At 37.8% G+C, this 27,205-nt stretch overlaps 2 protein-coding genes across 11 annotated transcripts in view; one reads left to right on the top strand and one right to left on the bottom strand.

Moving 5' to 3' along the window:
* The window catches only part of ERCC8 (ERCC excision repair 8, CSA ubiquitin ligase complex subunit), a 64,989-nt gene extending 40,619 nt beyond the window's left edge, over positions 1-24,370 (bottom strand). For 3 of the 7 annotated variants that reach the window (XM_070587512.1, XM_070587514.1, XM_070587519.1), the window contains exons 1-3: positions 24,140-24,370; positions 15,504-15,599; positions 3,588-3,689 (exon numbers count right to left, since the gene is read on the bottom strand). In XM_070587512.1, the coding sequence (XP_070443613.1) occupies positions 3,588-3,689; positions 15,504-15,599; positions 24,140-24,216 (275 nt within the window). In that variant the 5' untranslated portion in view covers positions 24,217-24,370. Of the gene's footprint in view, positions 1-3,587; positions 3,690-7,973; positions 11,100-15,503; positions 15,600-24,139 lie in introns of those variants that run through there. The other 4 variants (XM_070587516.1, XM_070587513.1, XM_070587515.1 and 1 more) reach the window with 4 other exon arrangements.
* Positions 24,350-27,205, top strand: part of NDUFAF2 (NADH:ubiquinone oxidoreductase complex assembly factor 2) — a 145,585-nt gene continuing 142,729 nt past the window's right edge. For 3 of the 4 annotated variants that reach the window (XM_008521774.2, XM_070587526.1, XM_008521773.2), the window contains exon 1: positions 24,385-24,595. In XM_008521774.2, coding sequence (XP_008519996.2) covers positions 24,385-24,595 — 211 coding nt within the window. Of the gene's footprint in view, positions 24,596-27,205 lie in introns of all 4 variants that reach the window. The other variant, XM_008521775.2, reaches the window with a different exon arrangement.

Here is a 27,205-nt window from a genome sequence, read left to right as displayed (position 1 = left end):
AACTGGATATTTCATATCAGGAATTGCTGTGTATGTGGGACAATGGTACTCTGTTTACTCTTATAAAAAGTTTATCCTTTAAAGATACAAACAAGCAATTATGAGTGAAATGATAATTTTTGGGATTTGCTTCAAAATAATCCTCAGAGTGCATGGGTAGGGGTAGAGATGAAACAAGATTGGTTATGACTAATAGGTGTTGAAGCTGAGTGGTGGGTATATAGTTCCTTATACTACTCTCTACTTTTGTATATGTTAGAAATTTTCCATAACAAAATAAACAAAAGTTGACAGAAGACTACCGCAATCCCATGCAGACAGAATCATAGTGAGTTCTGATTCCTTAAGGTGAATGTTTGGATCACAATACAGAGTAAAAGACCTTGAACACTTGTGGCACTACCTGAAGGAATGAGAATATGAAGCAGGAAAGTCTTAAGTGCCAGTTCTGAGCTTGAGACAGCTGCAAAAATACAGGGACTGTAGTGTCTACCCATATTTCCTTTCTTTCTATGTCACGTATATATTTATATATTTTAATTAACTTCTCCTCTCTTTCTTCTTTCTTATTTTATACAGGTTAAGTACGAAACTGACTCCACAGGTTGCATAATCCTAATCAGGTATAACTAGTGCACATTATTTTGAACTGGAGCTAGATGTGGTAATTAAATAGACTTAGGATCATCACACTTTGGGGAAGAGGTTGGTTACATTTTTGATTGTAAACTGGATAGTTGCATTATGTTATTTTGGAATGTTTTTCAAAAAAAGTGAGAGTAAGTATGGGAAAAAAGGTGTATATGGATGTTACAAAGCCAAATGGGTGCATTGTATAGACATGTGCCCTTTTCTTGGCTGACGAGCATCCAAACTCCTCCTATTTGGGAGAAATCCCCTTTGTTTCATTGAAAGGCAGGGCCCTGCTTCTTGTTAGGAAACACAAGGAACTCCAGACGTTCTCCTTCCCTTCCCCTTGGCAGCAAGGGCAAGGACAAGCGTCCTGGGCTTCATCAATCCCACCAGGGGCTCCAAAACTCCAGCTCGTGATGCAAACCCCAGGGACAGTTTGCAATTATTCATGGCTGTGGAGTTGAGAGTCTGTGTTGGTGACATGTAGAAGAACCCAAACTAAATTGTGTGTGTGTGACCTTGACTGTGTTCTCTATTCTAGTTTCTCTTGCTTTCTGCTCACTTTCTTTTTTTTTATTTTTTAAATTTTTATTTTTTTGAGGAAGATTAGCCCTGAGCTGACATCTGCTGCCAATCCTCCTCTTTTTGCTGAGGAAGACTGGCCTTGAGCTAACATCTGTGCCCATCTTCCTCTACTTTATATGTGGGACGCCTGCTACAGCATGGCTTGACAGGCGGTGTGTAGGTCCACACCTGGGATCTGAACCAGTGAACCCCACCGAAGCGGAACGTGTGAACTTAACTGCTGTGCCACCGGGCGGGCCCTCTGCTCATTTTCTACATTTTGATCTCCCGCCTTCCTGCCAGTTATGTGAGATACTAAATTTCCAATAAATTTCTACTTAAGCAGGATTGATTTCTATTTGCTCCTAAGAATCTGATCTATACAGATATTTTCCAGTTTTAAATAAAAAATATCTAATATAGTGATCACAAATAAAAGCTCATTTATATTTTAAATTTTAAAATAGGACTAAATATTATATTATTCTCTTACTATGTATGATCTGGAATTCTCATTCACATTTAATAAGAATTTTGGTACAAGAAAGGAATCTTTTTGGTGCTCATGAACAAAGACATTAAGTGAAGCAAAAATAAATATCAGGAAACAGTCTAAGCCACATTAACTTAATAATTTTTACTGAAATTATTTCTTAAAGTCAGATTATAAAGTCTTCGGATCCAAAAATGCTACTTGAACTCATTTTGAAAAGACGCTCACTATATGCGCATTTGTATTCAAAGTCATGCTTTTAACAACAGCATTTGAATCCCAGAAGAAAGTCATGGTAAAGCAAAAGACTGACACACTAAGCATTTACTTGACTTTACATACCAGAAAAGCAGATCATACTCTCTCATGGAATAACATTATATAGCATGTGGTATATATGAAAATACTATTTTGCTATATAACAAATTAAACAATGTTAAAATATGAGCTACAATAAAAATGAATTAAATTAATTAATATGACTGTCTAGATATAGAATTTAGATACTGTTTTTTTTGGTAGGGGTGGAGAGTATAAAATGGTATAAGCTTCTTAGAAACCAAGTTCCAGAGTATTTGAGGTGGTATCTTGTTTTCTACCAAGTGTCCCTGTAACTACACTGCTTTCCATTTATATAGTGGCTTTACAGTTTTTAACGTGCTTCTTAAAAGATAGCATTTCATTTAAGTCTCACAGAAACCTTACAAGAATAACAGGGCAAGTATAATTATCTCGAAGACAAAATAATCTGAGGTTCGGAGAAATAGTTTCCCAAATCTGTATTTCCAAACTGAAGCACCAGAGCCAAGAAACAATCAGAAATCTTCTCACAAATATTCCATGGATGTATGCACCTATTCTAGTGTTCTGGGAACAGGTTTAATACAGAGTGGCTATTGATATTAATGTTCATGAAATTTTTCCTCTTGAAAGCATTTCCTCAAAACCCATTCTGTTAATGTAAAGGTCTGTTCAATATCAGATGAGTTATAGGTGATGAGAAAGAATTAAGTAACCATTATGAGCAAATCAGAACAAAGTCACAAAACATTCTATTAGGGACTTAAAAGTAATCCTCACAAAACTAGAAAGCCAGTAAAGAAGGGTCGGAAAACTCAAGACCAAGAGAGGTAAGTTAGGCAGTTTTGAGTAGGTAGAGAGGTAAGAGAGGTAAGAGGAGTGAGTGTGAGAGTGTGAGTGTGTGTGTGTGTGTTTGGTGCAGGACTACCAACATATTTATTGCTTCTAGCCATTAATCTTTTTGTTCTATTAACATCAGTTGAAAAATCTAATTTGTGTTTATAATTAGCTGAAAGACTCATAAATGAATCTTCGACTAAGTGGTCCTAAAAACTATAATTAGTTACTGAGGTATGCTATGTAGGTGTAGAACAAAAAGGACATAATCAAAAGTTTTTAAATAAAATCCTTTGGAAATTGATACCAAAGTTGTTTTTGGGAAGTCTCATGTTAAAAACACCTATATCCAGGGGCTGGTCCTGTGGCCAAGTGGTTAAGTTCGCACGCTCCACTTCGGCGGCCCAGGGTTTCGCAGGTTGGGATCCTGGGCGATGACATGACACACCGCTTGTCAGGCTGTGGTGGGACGGCGTCCCACATGCCACAACTAGAAGGCCCCACAGCTAAAATTACACAACTATGTACTGAGGGGCTTTGGGGAGAAAAAGGAAAAATAAAATCTAAAAAAAACCCCAACAAAACAGCTATACCTGAATTTCAGTTACTATTTTCAAGAAAATGTCAAGGGATATCCATGTAAATAGATCATTTGAACAATTTGCTTGAGATATTCATGACTGCTATTTTCATGCTTTGTATTTGATGCAAAAAACACCCAACTGTTTATAAATTTATGAATTACATTTTCAATACACACCTGCCAACGGAACACACTGCTTTACATGTGTAACAAGGTTGTCTGCTGGAGTTCTCAAGATCATAAAGTACAATCACACCATCTGAACCACCTGATAACATACTAATAATAAGAAAGTTCACATTAATTTATCATTTGATGTAGTTCATTTTTGATTACATATTTCTGAAAATTATTCATCTACAAACATCCAAATGTATTATGCCCACACATACAGAGTAAAACTTCATTAATATAGACTTCAATAAACTAAAATTTTTTAATCTAATATTTGTAGAAGAATGAACATAGAAAGACTCAATCTGTGATCATTTAAAATTTACCTTCATGATTCCAAAAAGAAAGGAATAGAAACAAGGTGGCAAAACATCTCTCTTACTTAAGCAAGTAAAATATTACAAAGTCATTTTAAATGTCCTAATCATAATTATGCTAAACAAAAATGGAATCAGACAGACCAGCTATTACTGATGTTAGCTATGTGACCCTGGGCAAGCTACTTCATGTATAGGCTTTCAACATTTGTGAAAAGGGAGACATTTTCACCTAAATCGTTGATGTAAACATAAAAGTTACATGTAAAGTGCCTTTTATACTGCCTGGCAAAAAACAGGGGATCAATAAATGTTAGATTCCTTCTTTCTATTATGAACATTTACTCAATTCATTCAACTTTGAGCACCTTCAATACACTAGGCATTCTTCTAACACAAGTGTGGACAAGACAGGCATGGTTCCTGCCTTCCCAGAATTTACAATCTAGTAGGGAAGACAGACAAATCTATGAATTTATCTATCTATAAAGCATTGCAATTTGCTAATAATATTGCTCATCATTAACCCCCATACTGCTGTCTCTTTATTCATTCTGGTTCTCTGATCGATTACTAAGAAAGGGCTATTGAGAACAATATTCCCTGAATTCTTTTATGTTACTGACAATTGGCCTGTCCTTTGTATTTGAAAAACAATCTGGCTGGATATAAAATCCTTGATTCACATTTTTACTTCCTTGAATATCTTAGATAAGAAACTTCCATTTCTTTGGGCATAAAGCCCCAAATCAAACTGGTTACAAGGTGATTTTCTTTCCCTTATATGTAGTTTCAGATCTTATTTTTTCTAGAAAAGTTTTCTTGGATTATAGTTTTACTATTTATTCGGTTCTCTTTCTTTGACTTTTTTCTCTGAGAAGCCCTGTTACAGGTATGCTGGATCTTCTTTGCCTATCTTCTACACAGGTCTCTCTATCTCTTGAATCCTTTTCCTTTCTCCATTTCTTTTTGATTTTTAAAATCTTCCTTCTTTCCACCTTCTATTTCAAAGGTATTACCTCATATTTATTTGGTTGTGTTCCTTATTAGTCTTTAGTTGTCATTTCTGAAACATTTTTCTGTTTTTCTAATTTTTTCACTTTAATCATCTCTTTTCTGAGTTTTTCTAATTCCAACATATGCAATTCTGTCATATATTGTATTCTTTTAAAATGACTTTTAACTAGTTTTGAAATATTAGGTTAGAGTTCTCATCTATTTTGTGGGCATATGTTTCTGGCACAACTACATTCCTATAGGGGCATTACACTACTTATTCTTTTTGTTCTTATAATTTTGTATGGACTTAGACCTTAATTCTATTCTTTTGCTGATTTTTATGTAAAATTAATTTTCTTAAACTTTTAGAAGGGAGGCTTGGTTTAGAGTAATATTTAAATTTTACATCTCTAGAATGTCCTCCTCTTTTTCCTTTTTTTTTTTTTTTTTATAAGATGTTCAAAATACGGCAGCTTAAGTCCAGAGATTTCCTGGGTCTGTTCACCTCGCCAATTTTCATCCAGGCCATCTTTTCCCTTTGTTTCTATTGTCCCTGTACTGCTCAATTTGGATTCTATTCTAAGGAGTTTCTCCTTAGTGTAGGGTTCTATCCTTTAGGGGCTCTTTAGCTGATTAGTTGGAGAGATTATAGGGCCAAGACTGCTCCAGCCCCTTCAGCTCTGACTGTGAACCCGTTGAACAAGTGGAGTATGCCATCCTCTCCCAGTTTCAGCTGCTGTAGTCAAACTGGCTTGCTGAGCGTTCAACTAGCTGTTGGTTATTTTGGAGTTACCAGGTCTACCAGACGCCCAATTGGTTTTTATTGCCCCACCTGATTTAGATGCTGATACCACACAGATCTTGTAGTTATCAGAGATTTGTTCCCACTCATCCAAATTTTGTGGTTTGTGGGGATATTTGATTACTTATAGTTGTTATTAAGTGTTATACATTGGTTTTTTATTTTGCCACCTTTAGTTTCTTTGCTATTTAAAGTGCAAGATAAGGAGCTTGTGACAAAAGTGAGCACATTTCTTTCTTCACTGAGAAAGCCTTGCTACAAAAAAAAATCTCAGCTCATCTAAACTGTGTGCTTAGTGACATAGCAGATTTACATTCTGGTGCAAGCTCCTTATCCTGTTGGGAACCAGTTACAAAGGGTTCATGAACTAGCAGCATGTCCAAGTTGCAATGATCTATACACTTGTTTTAAGAAAAAATTCAATACCAATTTGTAGAACAATTAAGTTAATTTAAAAGTAGTTCTTCAAAGTTCTATGCTCAAAGAGTTCTAAAATCCCACCGATGACACACAGTACAGAAAGACAACAAGTACCGCCAGGCTGAAGTTTTTTTTTAATATTTAACATTAGTTTTATCACAAAAATTTTGTACTTCAGCTACTTTGCATATATAGAGAGATAATGGTAAATTTTAACAACTAAAGCTTTTATTTTCATTGATAAAGTGTTATAGCTTGTTTGGATACAGTTGTGAGTTACTTATGTACCACAACCAATTCCAAAAACATTTTTGCTTCATATTTGAACTTTATGAAATATTGTTTTTTTACCATGGCACTACATGTATTATCAATGCAAAAACAATTATTTTCAAAAGTTGAACTTTTTAACTGAATTTAAATGGTATTTACAATAACGTCAGATGTTTCATCTGTGCTAGAATGGCTTCCAAAAGTTTTCCTTTGATTTTATTAATTGGGTGAAAAACTGAACCATTATTAGATTAACCGATTTTGTATTTGAACTATCTGACAGCACTGACTTTATTTAACAGAGAGGTTATTAATTTTGCTCATAGGGTGAACATAATAAGCGATATGGCTTTATGTGTTTATACGGACAAGTTTTTATATGGTGTTAAAGATGAATGAAATTAACTTAGAAGAATTTAGAAGATATAAAAGAAAATTTGATCCTCACAGAATGGAATACAAACGTACTTTAAGTAGTTGCAGTTGTTAAAATGTTATTTTCAGGTAGACTTCTTAAAATAACTCCTAACTTTGGAAATAAATGTTTCTTACCAGATTTGTATATTCTGGTTTTCATTCTGGTTTTCAGTGACATCACTACAGCTCTTATGGTGGCTGGCAAATATTAACAAGTATTTTGAGCAAGTTGCATGTGCACTGATTTTGTTGAGAAAAAGAAAATCAATATTTAACTTTCCATTAACCACACATACTGCTTTTTATTTCTCTCTTTGCTGCCACAAGGGTTTAATGCAAAATACAAGTCTTAGCAAACAATGAAATAAATAGTTGTAGATTTTACCATGCAATAAAGGGGGAAACCACTATAGTGAGAATCTCGACTTTTCTTGATATGCTCTGCAGAAAGACTCAGCCTGTATTTCTCACATATTTTATTCACATTTAATCCATAATTTCCCACATTTCTCACTGACTCTGACAACTGGTAGCCTACTGGTTTCATATACTGCACAGATCAAACAACTGGTCACTATACCAAATGGCTGGCTGGAGTAGCAGTATTGAATATTTTTTATACCAGCACCCAAGACCAAAAGAAATCAGCTATCCTTGCTGTTCATGTCTGCAGTACGTTATAAGCAAATGCCCCACAGCTGACCTTGACTGGGAGGTGCTATGTTTTCCCTGGAAAAGGTCAGGAAAAAGAAGAGCATTATCGCTGGTCATTTTTTGATTTAGCCATGAGTTAAAGTGAGAATTTGTTCACTGTACACGTTCCTCAGATACTACTAGGTGAGACCATGACAGAAGCTGGAAATAAAAAATGAAATTTTATCAAACCCATCCTGGCTTATTTTAATGTAAAAAATAATACTTCACTATAAAATAAAAATTCTGGAGCAAATGCTAAACATAACATGACAAACTTTACCTTTTTTTTTTTAATTTTTATTTTTTTCGGATGTACATCATATTTCAAATTCTGTATACATTACATCATGTTTACCACCCGAACACTAATTATAGTGCATCCCCTCACATGTGACCCTAGTCACCCCTTTCACCCTCCCCCCTTCCCCAATGGTAACCACCAGTCCAATCTCCAATGCTATGTGATTTTTCTTTTTGTCGTTTTTATCTTCTACTTATGAGCGAGATCATATGGTATTTGACTTTCTCCCTCTGACTTATTTCACTCAGCATAACACCCTCAAGGTCCATCCACATTGTCACAAATGGCCAGATTTCATCATTTCTTATGGCTGAGTAGTAGTCCAACGTGTATAAACACCACATCTTCTTTATCCATTCGTCCCTTGATGGGCACCTAGGTTGCTTCCAAGTCTTGGCTATTGTGTATAATGCTGCAATGAACATAGGGGTGCAAGGATCTTTATGCCTTTGTGTTTTCAAGTTCTTTGGATAAATACCCAGCAGTGGAATAGCTGGATCATATGGTAGATCTATCCTTAATTTTCTGAGGATACTCCAAACTGCTTTCCACAGTGGCTGTACCAGTTTGCACTGCCACCAGCAGTGAACAAGGGTTCCCTTCTCTCCACACCCTCTCCAACATTTGTTGTTTCCTGTCTTGTTAATTATAGCCATTCTGACCGGAGTGAGGTGATACCTCATGGTAGTTTTGATTTGCATTTCCCTGATAGCTAATGATGTTGAGCATCTTTTCATATGCCTGTTGGCCATCTGTATATCTTCTCTGGAGAAATCTCTGTTCGGATCTTTTGCCCATTTTCTAATTGGATTGTTGGTTTTGTTGTTGTTGAGCTGTATGAGTTCTTTGTATATTTTGGATATTAACCCCTTATCTGATACGTGGTTTGCAAATATCCTCTCCCAATTGTTAGGTTGTCTTTTCGTTTTGCTGATGGTTTCCTTTGCTGTGCAGAAGCTTTTTAGTTTGATGTAGTCCCATTTGTTCATTTTTTCTTTTGTTTCCCTTGCCCGGTCAGACATGGGACTTGAAAATATACTGCTCAGACCAATGTCATAGAGCGTACTGCCTATGTTTTCTTCTAGAAGTCTCATGGTTTCGGGTCTTACATTCAAGTCTTTAATCCATTTTGAGTTGATTTTTGTGCATGGTGTAAGGGAATGGTCTACTTTCATTCTTTTGCATGTGGCCGTCCAGTTTTCCCAACACCATTTATTGAAGAGACTCTCCTTTCTCCATCATATGCTTTTGGCTCCCTTGTCGAATATTAGCTGTCCATAAACTTGTGGGTTTACTTCTGGGCTCTCAATTTTGTTCCATTGATCTGTGTGTCTGTTTTTGTGCCAGTACCATGCTGTTTTGGTTACTATGGCTTTGTAGTATAATTTGAAATCGGGGAGTATGATACCTCCAGCTTTGTTCTTTTTTCTCAGGAATCCTTTGGCTATTTGGGGTCTTTTGTTGTTCCATATAAATTTTAGGATTCTTTGTTCTAGTTCTGTAAAAAATGTTGTTGGAACTTTGATAGGGATTGTGTTGAATCTATAGATTGTTTTAGGAAGTATGGACATTTTAACAATGTTAATTCTTCCAATCCAAGAGCATGGAATATCTTTCCATTTCTTTGTGTCTTCTTCGATTTCTTTCAACAATGTCTTATAGTTTTCAGTGTACAGGTCTTTCACCTCTTTTGTTTAGTATATTCCTAGGTATTTTATTCTTTTTGTTGCAATTGTAAATGGGATTGTATTCTTAATTTCTCTTTCTGCTACTTTGTTGTTAGTGTATAGAAACGCAACCGATTTTTGTACATTGATTTTGTATCATGCAACTTGACTGTATTCCTTTATTATTTCTAAAAGTTTTTTAGTGGACTCTTCAGGGTTTTCTAGATATAAAATCATGTCATCTGCAAAGAGTGATAGTTTCACTTTTCTTTTCCAATGTGGATCCCTTTTATTTCTTTTTCTTGCCTGATTGCTCTGTCTAGGACTTCCAATACTATGTTAAATAAGAGTGGTAACAGTGGGCATCCTTGTCTGGTTCCTGTTCTTAGAGGGATAGCTTTCAGTTTTTCTCCATTGAGAATGATATTTGCTGTGGGTTTGTCATATATGGCCTTTATTATGTTGAGGTATTTTCCTTCTATACCCATTTTATTTAGAGTTTATCATAAATGGATGCTGTATCTTGTCAAATGCTTTCTCTGCATCTATTGAGCTGATCATGTGATTTTTATTCTTCATTTTGTTAATGTGGTGTATCACGTTGATAGATTTGCGGATGTTGAACCATCCCTGCATCCCCGGAATGAAACCCACTTGATCATGATGTATGATCTTTTTAATGTATTGTTGTATTCGATTTGCTAGTATTTTGTTGAGGATTTTTGCATCGATGCTCATCAGTGATATTGGCCTGTAATTTTCTTTTTTTGTGTTGTCCTTGTCTGGTTTTGGTATCAGGATAATGTTTGCTCTGTAGAAGGAGTTAGGAAGCCTCCCCTCCTCTTCAATTTTTTGGAAGAGTTTGAGAAGGATAGGTATTGGGTCTTCTTTGAATGTTTGGTAGAATTCACCTGGACTTTTATTTTTTGGGAGGTTTTTAATTGCTGTTTCGATCTCCTTACTGGTGATCGGTTTATTCAAATTTTCTACATCTTCTTGGTCCAGTTTTGGAAGATTGTATGTTTCTAAGAATTTATCCATTTCCTCTAGATTATCCAATTTGTTGGCGTATAGCTTTTCATAGTATTCTCTTATTATCTTTTGTATTTCTGAGGTGTCTTTTGTAATCTCTCCTCTTTCATTTCTGATTTTATTTATTTGAGCCTTCTCTCTTTTTATCTTGGTGAGTCTAGCTAAGGGTTTGTCAATTTTGTTTATCTTTTTGAAGAAACAGCTCTCGGTTTCATTAATTTTTTCTATTGTTTTTTTAGTCTCTATTTCGTTTATTTCTGCTCTGATTTTTATTATTTCCTTCCTTCTGCTGATTTTGGGCTTTGTTTGTTGTTCTTTTTCCAGTACCTTTAGGTGCACTTTTAGATCGTCTATTTGGGATTTTTCTTCTTTGTTGAGGTAGGCCTGAATTACTATAAACTTCCCACGTAGAACCACTTTTGCTGTATCCCACAGATTTTGGCATGTCGTATTTTCATTTTCATTTGTCTCCAGGAATTTTTTGATTTCTCCTTTGACTTCTTCATTGACCCCATCATTGTTGAGTAGCATTTTGTTCAATCTCCACATTTTTATGGCTTTTCTTTCCGTAGTTGATTTCCAGTTTCATACCTTTGTGGTCAGAAAAGATGCATGGTATTATTTCAATCTTCTTAAATTTATTGAGACTTGTTTTGTGGCCTAATATGTGATCAATCCTGGAGAATGTTCCATGGGCATTTGAAAAGAATGTGTATTCTATGGTTTTTGGATGGAATGTTCTGTATATATCTACTAAGTCAATCTGGTCTAATGTGTCCTTTAAGGCAAGTGTTTCTTTATTGATCTTCTGTTTGGATGATCTATCCATTGGTGTAAGTGGAGCGTTAAAGTCCCCTACTATTATTGTGTTACTGTCTATTTCTCCTCTTATGTCTGTTAATAATTGCTTTATATATTTAGGTGTTCCTATGTTGGGTGCGTAGATATTTACAAGTGTTATATTTTCTTGTTGGATTGTTCCCTTTATCATTTTGTAGTGCCCATCTTTGTCTCTTATTACAGTTTTTGATTTAAAGTCTATTTTGTCTGATATAAGTATCGCTACCCCCACTTTCTTTCATTTGCCATTTGCATGGAATATCTTTTTCCATCCTTCCACTTTCAGTTTGTGAGTGTCTGTAGGTCTGAAGTGTGCCTCTTGTATGCAGCATATACATGGATCTTGTGTTTTTATCCAGTTGGCCACCCTATGGCAGTTGATTGGAGCATTTAGTCCATTGACATTTAAAGTAGCTATTGATAAATATGTATTTATTGCCATTTTGTCACTTTTTCTTTTTTTGGGGTGTTTTAGTACTTCTTCTCAGTTCCTTTCTTTTTCTCTTGCTCTCCTCACTTGTGGTTTGATGGCTATCTTTAGTAATATGTTTGATTTCATTTGTCTTACTTTTTTTCCTGCTTGTTATAGGTTTCTGGTTTGTGGTTACCATGAGGATCCTATTTAATATACTATGCATATAACAGTCTATTGACCTCTTTCTAAAAGCTCTACTTTTTCACTCCCCTCCTCCCACGTTATATGTTTTTCACATCATATATAGTCTTTTGTTTAGTGTGTGTATATCCATTACCCTCTTATCATTGAAATAGGTAATTTTAGTACATTTGTCTTTTAACCTTCATATTACCTTCACAGGTAGTTGATCTGCTGCCTTTACTATACTTTTACCTTACAAGTGATTTTATTGCCTGTTTTTTCTTGTTGTTTTGGGTTTTTTTGATAATTTTTTTTCTTTTATCTCTATTTGTGGTCATTACTTTCCCACTTAAATAAGTCCTTTCAGCATTTCTTGTAGAAGTGGTTTCTTAGTGATAAACTCCTTTAATTTTTGCTTGTCTGGGAAGCTCTTTATCTCTCCTTCCATTCTGAATGACAGCCTTGATGGATAGAGTATTCCTGGTTGTAGGCTTTTTCCTTTTAGCACTTCAAATATATCGTGCCATTCTCTTCTCGCCTGTATGGTCTCAACTGAGAAGTCCACTGACAGCCTGATGGGGCTTCTCTTTATATGTCACTTGTGGCCTTTCTCTTGCTGCTTTTAGGATTCTCTCTTTGTCTTTAATTTTACACATTTTGATTATAATATGTCTTGGTGTGGGCCTCTTTGGGCTTCTCTTGTTTGGAGCTCTCTGTGCTTCCTGAACTTGGATGTCTGTTTCCTTCCTCAGGTGAGGAAAATTTTCCTCTATTATTTCGACAAATAAATTTTCTGCCCCTTTGTCTCTCTCTTCTCCTTCTGGGACCTCTATAATCTGAATGCTAGCACGCTTGATATTGTCCCAGAGTTCCCTTACACTGTTCTCATTCTGTCTAATCCTTTTTTCTCTTTTCTGTTCTCCTTGGGTGATTTCCTCTAATCTTTCATCTAGCTTGCTGATCCATTCTTCTGCTTCCTCTACTCTGCTACTGAGTCCCTCTAGTGAATTTCTCATTTCGAGTATTGTATTCTTCATTTCTGATTGGTTCTTTTTTATATCTTCCAATTCTTTGCTGATGTGCTCACTGTGTTCATCCATTCTTCTCTGCATATCTGTGAGCATCCTCATTATATTTTGTTTGAATTCTTTGTCAAGGAGGTCACTAGTTTCTGTTTCACTTAGTTCCTTTTCTGGTGTTTTGTAGTGTTCCCTTGCTAGGAAAGTATTCCTTTGCCTCCTCATTATGCCTCTTTCTCTGTGCTATTTTCTTTGTACTAGGTGAGTGAGCTATGTCTCCTGATCTTGGAGAAGTGGCCTTATGTATGAGATGCCTTATGAGGCCCAACAGTGTGCTTTTCTCTTGTCACCAGACCATAAAAACCACGAGTGACCCCTTTGTGGGCTACTTGTGTTCTTCTGCTGTGGCAGGGTGGCTCCCACTGCAGGTACCCAGGGAGTCTGATCTTTCCTTCCCTGGCCAGCTGTTTGTAAATCTGGTTTGGAGGGGCCTCAGCACTGTTGGCTACAAAGTCTATTAGCACACTCTTATTGCAATTGTCCTCTTAATTGGGTTGGTACCCAGTGTAGCTGGTTGCTAGGCTCAGGGGCATACAGTTGTGATAGGCCTGAGGCCTACAACGCTGTTGTCAGTTCTCTTAGGAGTGCAGCTGAGTAGGGCTAGCCCTTGGCATGGAGGCACTCAGTTGTTTCAGGCTTTGGAAGGTGGGGCTGATCCTTTTTTTGGCTATTTGTGAAACACAAGTCTTCTGACGCTGATAAGCCTCACCCCTCTTTGAACCACATACACTGTCAGCATAGTCCTGGTCCGTGCACACTTCTCAACCCCCTGGAGCGTACCCCACCGCCACACTGCAGAGGCTCCCACCTCTGCCCCACTGCCCCCCACAGTTCACCTGGTCCTCACACAAGCCCTGCCCCACAGAGACAGACACCTTTGCCTGCCTGTAGAGGATCCAGGCACTCAGTCAATGCAGGCTGAAAAGTAGCCTGAGGGTTTGCTGTTAGGTGGGGCCAGTCCCTAGGGCGGGTTGCCTGCCCTGGCTGAATTGGATTAAATCTGTGCTCTAATGGGTGTGGCAGACCCCTGGGCTAACAGCCCAAGGGATACAACTCAATGGCCCCCACCAGTGTCCGTATCAGCATGCCTGGACCAGCTCAGAACAAGGGCCCCTACCAATGTCTCAGTCTCCAGAGAGGATCCTCCTCTCACCAAGATGCCCACAGAGCCCAAGAGGTGAGTCTTGTTTCACCAAAGGACAGTCAGCCTTCTCTCTGGTGATTTTAGGTTGCTGCAATGAGTGAGTTTGTGCGTGGGCCCTTTATGACCTGGATCTTTTTGGCTTTCGGCCAATAGCTTTTCTGGGGTGTCCTCGCTGTAGTTAATAGTCATCAAGGCCAGACAGTAAGACCCCCCTCTCAGTTGGGCTGAGTCCGAAGGATGGTTATAGCAGTATTGCCCCTGCTCCGGACCTCACTCCTCCAGGGAGGGCTGCGTACCTTAGGTTGGCTGCTGCCTGGCCGGCTGAGAAGCTCTGCTGCTCCCAAAGGTGGCTTTTTTCCTCTCCGGCCGGAGTTACTACCTCTTCTGCTTTCATCAGGACTGTCCCTTGTTGTGGGGGTTCTTTTTATCCAGTTTTCAGTTTTCAGGGTGATTCTTCCTAAAATTGTTGTAACCTGGCTGTGTTCATGGGAGGAGGCGAGTTCAACATCTGCTCACAGCGCCATCTCGACAAGAACCTTTTCTTTACTTTTACACTTGTTCTAATTATAGATCACATGAAGGGTTTTGAACTTTCTTGTATGGGTAATGTGGGACCAAGATGAGTTTTAAGTGTGGGGATGGCATGTTCAGATTTGCATTTTTCAAAGCACTTCAGCTGTTGTGTGGAGAATGGACTAAAAGGAGTAAAAGTATAGGTGACAATGCTTTTGATTAACAGGAGTGGTGGCAACCATTTATGATATGCCAGGTCTTATGCCAATCACGTTATACATAGGATCTCAATTAATCTTCACAACGAACTTATTATGTAGGTATTATTGCTCCCATCGTAGAGCTAAGGCAATTAGGGATTAGAAAGGTTAGGTAAATTGCTCAGGGTCACACAGCTGATAAGTGGCAAAGCCAGGAGGAACTCAAATACAAGTCTGGTCTGCTTCAAACTTAATTCTCCAAAATAAACTTATGCTTTCTATATTTGTTTTCCCATCAGAATCCCGGAGAGTAGCAACTATGTTTTAAAATGGCACCAACAGAGAGACACAAATCCCAGCACTTAAAAGCCCTCTGCATCTAAAAGAAGTTAAATGTTTGTTAATTTAACAATGAATATATTTATATATTATAGTTTGGAAACGTTTATCTGGCAACATTTTGTATGTTTGATGTTCTGTATTTATTTGAAATTAACGCCAGATTAAAAATGCTAAAATTTAGAATTTTTAGTAATTTTTATGAACCTTTACATAATTAATCTGAAAGCAAGATTTTACTGCATCTCACTTAGAAAAAGAAAGATTGTATAATAAACTTACTATCTCCCTTCAACGGGTTCAATGTCAAGGGTGTTAACTCCACTGCCATGGATCCTTTCAACATCTCTGTCTTTGTTTAACTCCAGGGCCAAAACCCTTTAAGAAAATAAAAAAATTAAAAGTGGGTTAAAAGAAATATAAAACTAAACAATGAAAAAGTAATTTAAACATAAAAAATGTCCTTATTTCATCAAGATTACATATAGTACAAAAACTCAAGTAACGCTTAAATCTCCTTCTACCACACATCAAAAGGTATTTATAGATTTTAAAGATCTTATACTAATTTTTGAAGTATCAACAGTACTAACAATTACATGCAAAGAATTTCTCCTGAAACATTATCTCACACTTCTTTTAGAGAGTGTATTTTATTAAGTTTTTAATAAGATATTTAGAGACTGAAATAAATTTTCACAAAAAGTTAAATTCTGATAACTTAAACTTAACTGAGGACATCTAGTGGACAGAAGCTTAAATTATAGCATTAAAAAAAACTCCCTTGAGTGTTTCTTAAGCCTTAAGTGGAAATACAAAATGAGTATGTTCAATTCAACAATTAGGCATATTTAAATAAAGCCAATTAAATATTTATAAACAAAAATGATTAACAAGTACTCTCACAAATTAAGACAAATGAAATTTCTGATATTTCATAACTGTAAACCATCATTATTCTGGTGAGGATATTAAGATTAACTGAGTTAATACATAAAAAAATCCTCATTACAATGCCTAGCATATAATAAGTCCCTAGTGACTATTAAATATTAGAATTTGTCTAAATCTGTTGGATGTTAAAAAGTAGTTTACATTAATTTAACCAGAATTATTTCTAAACTCATTATTGATCAATATGATGCTAACTTACATGAAATTTCTTAGCCTATCAACTTACTGGTTCTTTAAAAAAAATAGCACACAGTGCTAGAAAAAGTACAACCTGATACTTTTACACACTGACTAGCAGTACTAATAATTATACACATTTTGGAAATCATTTTAGCAGTATTGTTTGATCCAAAGATATACATAGCCTTCTGTCTTCTGGAAGACAGTTTAGCCTTAGGTTCAAATATCCAGTCTAACACTTACTATTTGTCTGACTTTGATCAATAACAGCTAATATTAAGAGCCTACTATTTGCTGACATTGTAATTAGTGGTAATAATAAGTGTAATAAGTGGTAATCCTAAATGGCAGATTTCCTGGGTGGTAGGTTATACTGTTAAACACTTTTCCTGATTATAAAACTAAGACATAAGTAATTTGCCAAATGTCATACATATAATAATTGGCTGAACTGTATCTGAACTCTGACATTTTTTTCTCTAGACCACTATGCTATTCTGCTATTTCTGATCTTCAATATTTCACCAGAAAATAATTTTTCACATTTTTTTCCATTGAAATTTCCATTTCTCCTTAAAATATTTTTTTATTTGATGATTTTTCAAATTATAACAGTAATATGTGCTTCCTGTAATAAGCAAAATATCATACAAACATGTGCAAAGATAATCATCCCTTGCTTGAGTTCCCTTCTCCTAACAGTGAGAAACATGGCTCCCATTATCATTCATATATTTATTTGATCAATATCCCTGGACCTAGCCATCACCACTACCATCCCCTCCCCCCGCCCCCAAGAAGGATGCTGCTTGGGCTTTGATTTCTGCACCCCAGCCCCCTCCCCAGGGCCCTTATCATCTGAGGTTGTTAGTCCCTGCACTTAGACTACCTCCTTAGGCTCTGAAATATCACTCTAGGCCAACCTAATCCCTGCCTGTTTTTGGAAGCTGACCTCTGCCCCCCTCAAAGACTTTAGGACTGAAGTAGGGAACTAGGAGGGGTTAAGATGAAGGGAAAGGAGAAGGGTAATATGATAGGGAAATGGGGGTGGGGTGTGCATGGAAGGTGGCAAGGTGTGCATAAAAGAGTTAATATAGCAGGTCTGAGACTGCCATCCTTAGAAAGGCCTTCTTGCAATACTGGCCCTTGCCTGGCTTCTGGGATTTCAGGAGGGTTCCCGCCATTCCTGGATAAGAATGGTTCACTGTGCCTAAACTATCTGGAGCAAACAATGATGAATACTTGCTTTGCTTCTGGGAGTCTGAAATTTTGGGACATTCTAGGTACGTGCATGTACATACCAGGAATTTTAGTATATGCTCTCAAAGAAATGCTAAACAAAGTTCTTCGGACAGAAGGGAAATGATATTAAGAAGGAAACTTGGGATATCAGGAATGTAGGAAAAGCAATAGAAATGATAAATATCTAGGTAAATATAATAGACTATGCTTTTCCGTAAAATATGTTTGACAGTTGAAAATAAAAAGTACGACATTGTCCAATAGGGTTTACAATGTACGTAAATGTAATATAGAAGACAACATATATGGTGGAAAGTAAAGTGATAAAAGTTTCTATAAGCCAAATGAAGCAGTAAAATATTGATTCTAAGTAGACAACGAAGAGTTAAGTAGGTATTTTACAATACTTAGAGCAACCATCAAAAAAATCATATAGAGATATAGTCAAAGTCATAACAGATAAATTAAAATGGAATACTAAATAATGTCCAAATAACCCAAAAGAAAGCAGGAAAAGGGAAAGAAAAGATATGGAGCAACCAGCACTCTCATCCACTGCTGGTGAGAATGTAAGTTTTTAGAAAACTGTCAGTTTCCTAAAAAGTGAAATATTATATCTGGTTATTCCACTGCTAGACAGGCACCCAAGAGAAATAAAAGCATGTGTCCATACAAGGACTTATACATGAATCTTTGATATCAGCTTTATATGTAATAGCCAAAACGTGGAAATGACTTAAATGTCCATCAACAAGTGAATGGATAAACAAGTTGTGGTATATTTACACAATAGAATACGCCTCAACAGTAAAAAGGAATTGATACATGTAACAACATGAAGAAATTTCAAAATAATTATGCTGAGTGTAAGAAGCCAGACCAAAAATGATTTCATTTATACAAAAATCTGGAACATGCAAACTAATTTACAGTGATTGAAAGTAGATCAGTGGCTTCCTGGAACAGAAAGAGGGTGAAGCAGGGAAAGAAGAGAGTGAGGGATTAAAGAGTCCTGATGAAATTCTGGGGCTTTCAGATGTTTGTTCTCTTGATTATGGTGATAGTTTCAAAAGTGTATATATGTGTCAAAACTCATCAAATTGTATATTCTAATTTAACGTGGAGTTTATAGTATGTCAACTGTACCTTAATAAAGTTGTGGGGCTGGCCCAGTGGCACAGCGGTTAAGTGCGCACGTTCCACTTGGGTGGCCATGGGGTTTGCTGGTTCAGATCCTGGGTGCGGACAAGTCACCGCTTGTCAAGCCATGCTGTGGTAGGTGTCCCACATATAAACTAGAGGAAGATGGGCACGGATGTTAGCTCAGGGCCAGTCTTCCTCAGCAAAAAGAGGAGGACTGGCGGCAGATGTTAGCTCAGGGCTAATCTTCCTCAAAAAAAAAAAAAACTACAATAAAATATTTAAAAACAAATAAATAAATAAAGTTGGGGGGTAAGAATTGTAACCATTGCATTTCAGTGTTCATGCTTTTGCCCTAAACAATAGATAAGAACCTGGGGCAAATTACAGTAGAGATCTTTTTTTTTTTTTTAAAGATTTTATTTTTCCTTTTTCTCCCCAAAGTCCCCTGGTACATATTTGTATATTTTTAGTTGTGGGTCCTTCTAGTTGTGGCATGTGGGATGCTGCCTCAGCATGGTCTGACGAGCGGCGCCATGTCTGCGCCCAGGATCCGAACCGGAGAAACCCTGGGCCGCCAAAGCGGAGCGTGCAAACTTAACCATGGGGCTGGCCCCTATAGTAAACATCTCTTAATAAAATTGGACTGTGTAATTGTTTAATTAAACAAAAATGTCACTTAATGAGGGGAATCTTTAAAAAGAAATACTGCCTTAAACACAGTATTTTAAGTGAAATACACAAGTAGTCCTTGCTTTGCACAGTCTGATATACATGAATTTCAGTTATCATGGTTTAGTTAAATAATGCAAGAGCCCTGACAACATAGTTCAAACTTCAGTTACCATGGCTATTAACCATGAGTAACAGAACAAAACACAAAGTTCAATAATAGCTTTTCAGTTCACAAATCACTGAAACTATCACATCATAATTAGTGACCAATTTATATGACTTTGAAAGTCTGGAGGTGACTGGTCACTGTGCATTTATTATTCTGTTTCTCACACTGCCTGCAAAGCGTATAGTTTTGCTACCTCTTTGCCTCTGAGATAAGCTCACAAGGAATTTTTAAAAAAGGGATAATTGAACAAGGGAATTGGCCAACAAAATTAAAGTGCACCAAAGAAACACAAAGTGATAATGCTGGAAGTGAAACTCAAATTGAACATAAATCGATTTATAAAAGAAATAGCTGAGGGAACATTGGCACTGCTCCCACTTGAGAAACTCTAGATATGTGGACCGAGGAAATCCATGAAGGTGAACTTATAAGCAGAAATGAGGAAAAGTGGTTGTGATGAAAAGGTTGAAGATGTCCCAGAGGAAGTGACGCTGGCAAAAACCTTCACATTAAAGGAACTTTCAGAGATATTTCATGACATTAAAAATGCAAAGGACAAAATGTTGGGTATCTGACCCAAATTTAGAAAGGAGTATGATAATTAGTCAAAGTATAGAAAAGATCCTCAATTTGTATTATAAGTTCCTGTTTTTTAACAAAGAAATAACTTGAATTCTCATCATTTCTAATGTTTACATTACAATGTACTAAATAAATATTAGCGTCTACTATTTTTTCATTTCCCTAAACATTTATAGCTGACAGTAATGGTTTTTAAGTGTTTTGACAAAAATCTTAAAGATCCCAGAAGAATCATAATTTTCCCCATTGACTATTAAGATCACTTTGCCTAGGTTTCACACGCAGTTTTATGGATGTGCACTACTATGCAAAGCAAGGATGGCCTGAATATTTGCCAATTGTTTGAAGTAGAATTAAATGTAGTGAACAGAGGGCCATACCATCTTTCTTTTACAAACTGTACCCATATTATACATATTCTGATTTTCAAAAATTTGTTTTTTATTTATTAACATTTATTTAAGTTGGGTGGAAATTTAAGATATATGCGAAGCAAATGAATGCAGAATCTAAGACATATGCAGAGCAACTGAATGTGGAATCTTTCTCAAGAAATGGTTCTCAATCCTGGCTACACATTACTATCACCAAGGGAGCTTAAAAAAATCCCAGTGTCTCAGACCAATTAAATCAGAATTTATGGGTTTGGAATTTTGGCATGAACATTTTTTCCAAATATCCTATGTGATGCCAATATTCCAGCAAAGTTGAAAAATACTGTTTCTTCTTTTTGGACTTTCCCCCAATCTTTGCTAATAGTTGTCTCAATCATACCTTATTTTGTTTTAAGCGATTTGTTTAGATTGAGTATTTCAAAAGTGGTTCATTTAGTTTTTATAAGAACAGCAACTCTCTTTTTGTAGTCATACTTCATCAGCTCACATTAAAATGACATAATCAGAATAATATGTAAAACTAGCATTAACAGGGTTAGGGACAAATACTGACTTTTGAAAGCACACAAAGCAATTGGTGGGAGAGATGTGTATGGGATTACCAGAGAGTAGGTTTTCAGCTGGAAGTGTTAAGTATGCTCAGGGAATTAGCATGTCTACAGAGGAAATGAAATCCATTTATAGATGGATTAATCTGGCGATTTGGTTAGGAAACTTTCACCATTTTGAACTTTTATTTCTTCTAATGAAGTAAGAGGTTTATGTCATGGAATTCCGACAAAGAGCTATACCTCGTTGCTTCCTCAGACCAAGGACTTTTTGGAATTAAAACACTCTGAGAAACCCATTTTTCAGACTCTCAGTGGTGCATATGATTTAAATTATTACTGATATGACAAGACTTCTGAACATATTAGGGGAAACAATAATGTTGCTTCTTTTTAAAAAAGTGCAGCTATTTTCACTGAAATTAAAGATAAGACAATACGCAAGTTCACTCTCTTCCAATGTTTACGTTGCTGATCATAATGGAAAAATTACAGAACTACTTGGTGGAAACAAGCCATATTATCAGACTGACAAATTTTGATACACATAAATTTTGCTTGAGTTCTTGCTGTCACTGGAATAAAAACCTCTGGCTATGTCTGAGTGCTCTTATTAGAGTGCATGACTGAGCTGAAAAGGAATTATCATCAACTGTACACTAACTGGGGTTGGGGGCAGGGGGACAGCAGTAGATGCAGCCCCAATCATGTTTAAAACTAACCAAAACATGGTAAAAAAAATATGCTCGTTTAGTTAAAATTATGTGAACTATTTAGAAACATATTTACCCATTCTAAAAGCATAATACTAAAATGTAAGGATAATACAACACTTTAGAAGACAAAAACATCACATAAATTGTGCCAAACCCTCTTCTAGGCACTGGGAATACAAGTCCCTTTTCTCATAGGGGTTAAGAAGATAATACACTAGTAAGAAAATAAACATATAATACAATTTTAGTAGTAATAAACTGAATGAAGAAAATAAAGCAGAGTAATGGGATGGAGAACCAGAGTAAAGGAGTGGCTGGGAGCGACACCTGACCCATTCAATGGCTTCCTCCTTAAACACTGTCTTTCCTCAGCACCCATGACACCTCACCGCCCTGGTTCTCTTTCAATTCCTGTTGTTACTCCTTTTCAGTTCATTTGTACTCCCATCTTCTGCCTAACTTGAAGTATTGATCCTTCTCAGGTTTTTGTCATTGAACTTCTCTCTTCTTACTCTAAAAATAGTGCTTGGGTGATCTCATCTCCTCAATTCACATATCATCTTGCATTAATGATATCTAAATTTCTCCTGAGCATCAAATACATACAGGTATGCCCTGCTTAACGATGGGGATATCTTCTGAGAAATGTGTTGTTAGGCAATTCCGTCACTGTGTGAACATCATAGAGCTCACTAAAGGAGAACAAAATTTGCCACCCTAAAATGTGTCTCCAACATGAAGATTATTTTAGGCTGATTATTTTTAAAAAACAAAAGACTCAAAGTTTTTCTTGTTACCTCCCCCTTAACTGCACAAAAGAATTCAGATTAAAAAACCTGTCTCAGGAAGTGAGCTATCAACTTAGCATAATGTGAACTAGGTGGTAGACAGGGAGGAATCTAGAAAAGCCTGTTTGTTGTGCTCCATTATGTCTTCTTCTGTTTCTGTGTGGCCAAGCATTTGCTTTCCAAAGAAGCTCCTTTTCACCTACTTGTGAATTATCTTTCTTCCCTTTGAAGTCCTTGACACTCCTTACCCACAATATCTGTCTTTTAGATGAGGAGTGTATTTAAGATGAGGGTTTCTGCCACTTTGGCTAGTTACTTGGTTTTCCTGGGTTTCTTCCATGTATACACGTTATTAAAGTTTTGCTTGTTTTTCTCCTGTTAATCTGCCTCAGATCAGTTTAATTCTTAGACCAGCCAGAAGAACCTAGAAGGGTAGAGGGAAATTTCGTTCTTCCCTACAGCACTTACACAAACCTAGACGGTATGGCCTAGTACACACTTAGGCTATATGGTACTAATCTTATGGGACTACCATTGTGTATGTGGTCTATCATTGACCAAAATGTGGTTATGTACCATGTGATTGCATATGCGATTGTGTCCTCCACTCTTCAGATGAAAATCTTCACAGGTTCCTTGAAAGCAATAGGGGAAAAATCAATGTGGGTAAAATTAAACTAAAACTTGCTCCCTCTTCGGGTAGCAATGTCACCATCATTCTACAGGGCTCTTCAGGGCTCATAGCTGGGAATCATTGTTGACTCTTCCCTTTTCATCATTCACTATATCCAATCAATTTCCATGGCTGGTTGATTCTATTTCCCAAATATTTTTCAAATATCTTCACTCTATTCCACCCAAATACCACCTGCCTGGGCCAGGCTTCCAACAACTCTCTCCCTGCAACAGGTAGCTACTGCACTCTTGTTCTCAACTTCAATTCATTCTCCAAACAGATGACAAAATGCAACAGTTGTCACCTTATTCTCATCTTCATAGCTCTTAACCAAGCACACAAGACTGTTCCTCACCTAGTCTCTGCCTACTTCCCTAGCTTCATCTCTTGTCAACGGTTCCCTCCTCCCCAGCTCTGCTCTACTCATGCTAAACTCTGTTCAATTCCTGGCTTATGCTCAGCCTTTAACAAACTGTTTGGCACACAGTAGGCGCTCACTAAATATGTCGACTGAATAAATGAACGAATCCTTGGAGGATAGTTATTCCTTGGGCCGAAAGGGCGGGGAGACGTAATATGAGGGAGAAAGAATAAGGTAAAATGCGAATTATCCTCATTTAGATTTATAGCGCCCTCACCCGAGCCCACGTGCGCACCTACCTGCCTACAAGCACATAAAAGGTATCATTTTCCCAAGCCACAGAGCAGAAGAGAGAGCAGAGCCAGTGTGGTGGGAGGAAAATGATGATAAGGCGGGAAAGCGTGAGGCAAAGCTAACGTAGCCATCGGTCCAGATTCAACTGTTACAGAACTGTTACGTCTCTGTTACAGAAAAGAGTAAGGGTTTCTTTACCTCCGTGTGGACTCCGCTCTCCGGAAGCGAAGAGGGTCGTCCAAACCGGCTTGTCGCGCCGACAAAAACCCTAGCATCCTTTCCTGTCACACAGACTGGAAAACTGGCCGCCGCCATGACAGGCCTCGGAGGTGGGCCTGTAACAACGGAGCCTCCCATTGGTCAAGCCGTGATGCGAACCGACCAATGGTGAGCGCCGTTACTAGACGGGCGCAAGGATGCGGGCGGGTGGGTCCTCCGGTCCGATGGGCGGGGCCGGCGGCTGGGGCGTTCCTGCTCCGGTCGCCGCAGATCGCGCTGTGACGGGTGCTGGGAGCTGGGCGGCCGGCATGGGTTGGTCTCAGGATTTGTTCCGCGCCTTGTGTAGAGCGCTGTCGAAGGACGTGAAGGAGCAAGTGGGCACAGACCGGTTCGGAAACAAATACTACTGTATCCCGGAGTACAAGAACTGGAGAGGTGAGGAGCGAGCGAGGGCAGCGGTTGCCTAGTCGGTAAATGAAGGGCAAGCGAGAGCGTCTCGTAAACCCACGCCCCGTGCGACACTTGTGACATCCCCTCGGGACCACCCGAGTTCGTTCAGCCCACCGCCCCCTGCACCTCCGGCGGTTAGCCTTCGCTCTGGCTTTCGCTGGGCGGCTCTGCACCGTGCCTGCCCCCGGCGCCTACCCCCGCAGCGTCGGCCCTTGCCGTTGGGCGACGTACACGGGGACAAGTCCTCGGAGGTCTTTTACTATCGTCTCGGGAAGGGCAGGCAAGTGGCCTTTCCTCCTCCTGAGCCCCTCTTGCGACCCGGCCGGCACCCTGTGATAGAGGAGGTGTGTCTGGAGCGCCTCCGCTGTCCTCTTTCTTGGTGTTGACCTTTCTTAGTGGCTCCGGCGCTGGCCCCGTGCGTCACCGTCCTCCCAACCACGGCTTGCCAGAAAAGGTCCGTGCGCACGGACAGTGTGGACAAGAGATCCCCACAGACTCCGCGTTCCCTTTCCCGCGAGTTAGCCCTCCAAGCCCCGGTTGCACTCCCTGTGAGACCCACGGCTCTAACGGTAGCGTCCTGTGCAGGATTCGCGCGGAGTCAGGGAGCGCAGGGACGTTCCTGTTCACTGACGTCACTCCACGTGGCAGCGGTCTTCTCTTCTGTCTTGTTCCGTCATCGGGATGCAAAACATCTCAGGCTTCGGGAGTAGAAAGGCTTAGGTTATCTCAGCTCTGACGCCTAATAGCTAAGAGGTCACGGACAAAGTATTTGTTTAGGTCTCAGTATCCTCACTTGAAAGTTGGAGATGATACTAATAACTATCATTGAGAAGCGCTAAAACCTTTCCAAAACTGTTCCATTCGTTTCCTGCAACTCTTGACAAAGGAAATTACTCCCTCTTTCCTCGTAGAGCACATATAAAGTGTATTCTGTGATTTACACTCAAAATTGTTTTGCCTAGCCTTCTTCTGTAGTGTATTTTAATATCTTAGACTTGCTTCCCTAATGAGCTGCTAAACTCTATCAGGGCAAAGAATGTGTCTTAAAAAAAAAGTCCACAAAAAACCTAGCATGGTGGTGAAGTATTTCTTGACAGATTGCAAGCAGAGGGAAAGATGTTTCTTTCCATAAGTTGTCAGTAACATTAAAAAAATATGCAAAACGTCGGGTTGATTTTTTTTATTGAAGTATAATATACATACAGTGACATTCACCCTTTTTGGTGTACGGTTTTATGTTTTTTGACAAATGCATAGAGTTGCCTATCACCACAATCACGGTAAAGAACAGTTCCATCACCCCAAAAAGTCGCTCCTACCAGCCCTTAGAAGGTAGTTCGTTCCCTTACCCCATACCCAGTCCTTGGCAACCACTGATCTGCTTTATGTTTCCTATGGTTTTGCCTTTTTCCAGAATATCATATCAGTGGAATTACAGGGGATCTAGTCTTTTGGGTCCAGCTTATTTCACATAGCATGATGCAGTTGTGGTTCATCCATGTGTCAGTAGTGGTTGCTTTTCATTGCTACGTAGTATTCCATTATATGAGTTTACCACAGTTTGTTTATATCCATTTACCAGTTGAAGGACATTTGGGTTGTTTGTAGTTTTTGGTGATTGTGAGGAAAGCCTCTATAAACATTCCCATACAGGATTTTGTGTGAACATAATTTCTCTTGGTTGAACACCTCGAAGTGGTTGTGTGGTAAATGTGTATATAACTTTATAAGAAACTGCCAAACTGTTTTCCAAATTGGCTGTACCATTTTGCATTTCTAGCAGCAATACGTGAAAGTTCTAGTGTCGCATCCTCACCAGCACTTGGTATTGGAAGTTTTTTTGTTTTTATTTTAGCTATTCTAAGAGGTGTATAGTGGTATCTTACTGTGGTTTTAATTTTCATATTCCTAATGACTGAGGATGTTGAGAATCTTTTCATATGCTCATTTGTCACAATCTTTGGTGAAGTATCTATTCAAATCTTTTGCCCACTGGAAAAAAAATTATATTGATTTCATTGTATCATTTCAATGAAAATACAATATCATTAAAGAAAAATTTAAATTAACAAGATCATGTCTATCCTAAAATAAAATTTTTGAGTCAAAAGATATGTTTAACTTTATTATAATACCAAATTATTTTCCAGAGTGCTTATGCCAATTTATACTGCAGTCAGCTTGGTATTTTGAATTCATGTGCTCTCGGTTGTGAGAAAATCAGGCCTTTATTGATGATGTAGGAGAATCATTATATGCTAATATCTCTGTGTGCCTCCGTTTTTAAATAATTGAGGCCTGCAGCACAGATGTTGTACATTCTGTAAATACTGTTACAGCTTTCCTAAGGCTTCCACTGTAAATCAAGGGGAAATATCTTTAGTTTGTTTTAAAGCAAGTTTTCCAAAAATAAGTCATCTAAGTTTCCTGTTTCATTGATATGAAGGGTGAACTCTTTAGAAGTCTCCTTGAGTTTTCTTTGAATTGCATAAATTGTTGAGCATTTAGCACCATCAGTGAAGAGTATTTAAAAACTCCTTTTTTTTTTTTTGGTGAGGAAGATTCACCCTAAGCTAACATCTGTTGCCAATGTTC

This window comes from Equus przewalskii, chromosome 20 (genome assembly GCF_037783145.1).
Source record: "Equus przewalskii isolate Varuska chromosome 20, EquPr2, whole genome shotgun sequence".
In the NCBI taxonomy this organism is placed as follows: domain Eukaryota; kingdom Metazoa; phylum Chordata; class Mammalia; order Perissodactyla; family Equidae; genus Equus; species Equus przewalskii.
Note: the sequence above shows the minus strand (reverse complement) of the source record. Positions and strands in the feature narration are given on the sequence as shown.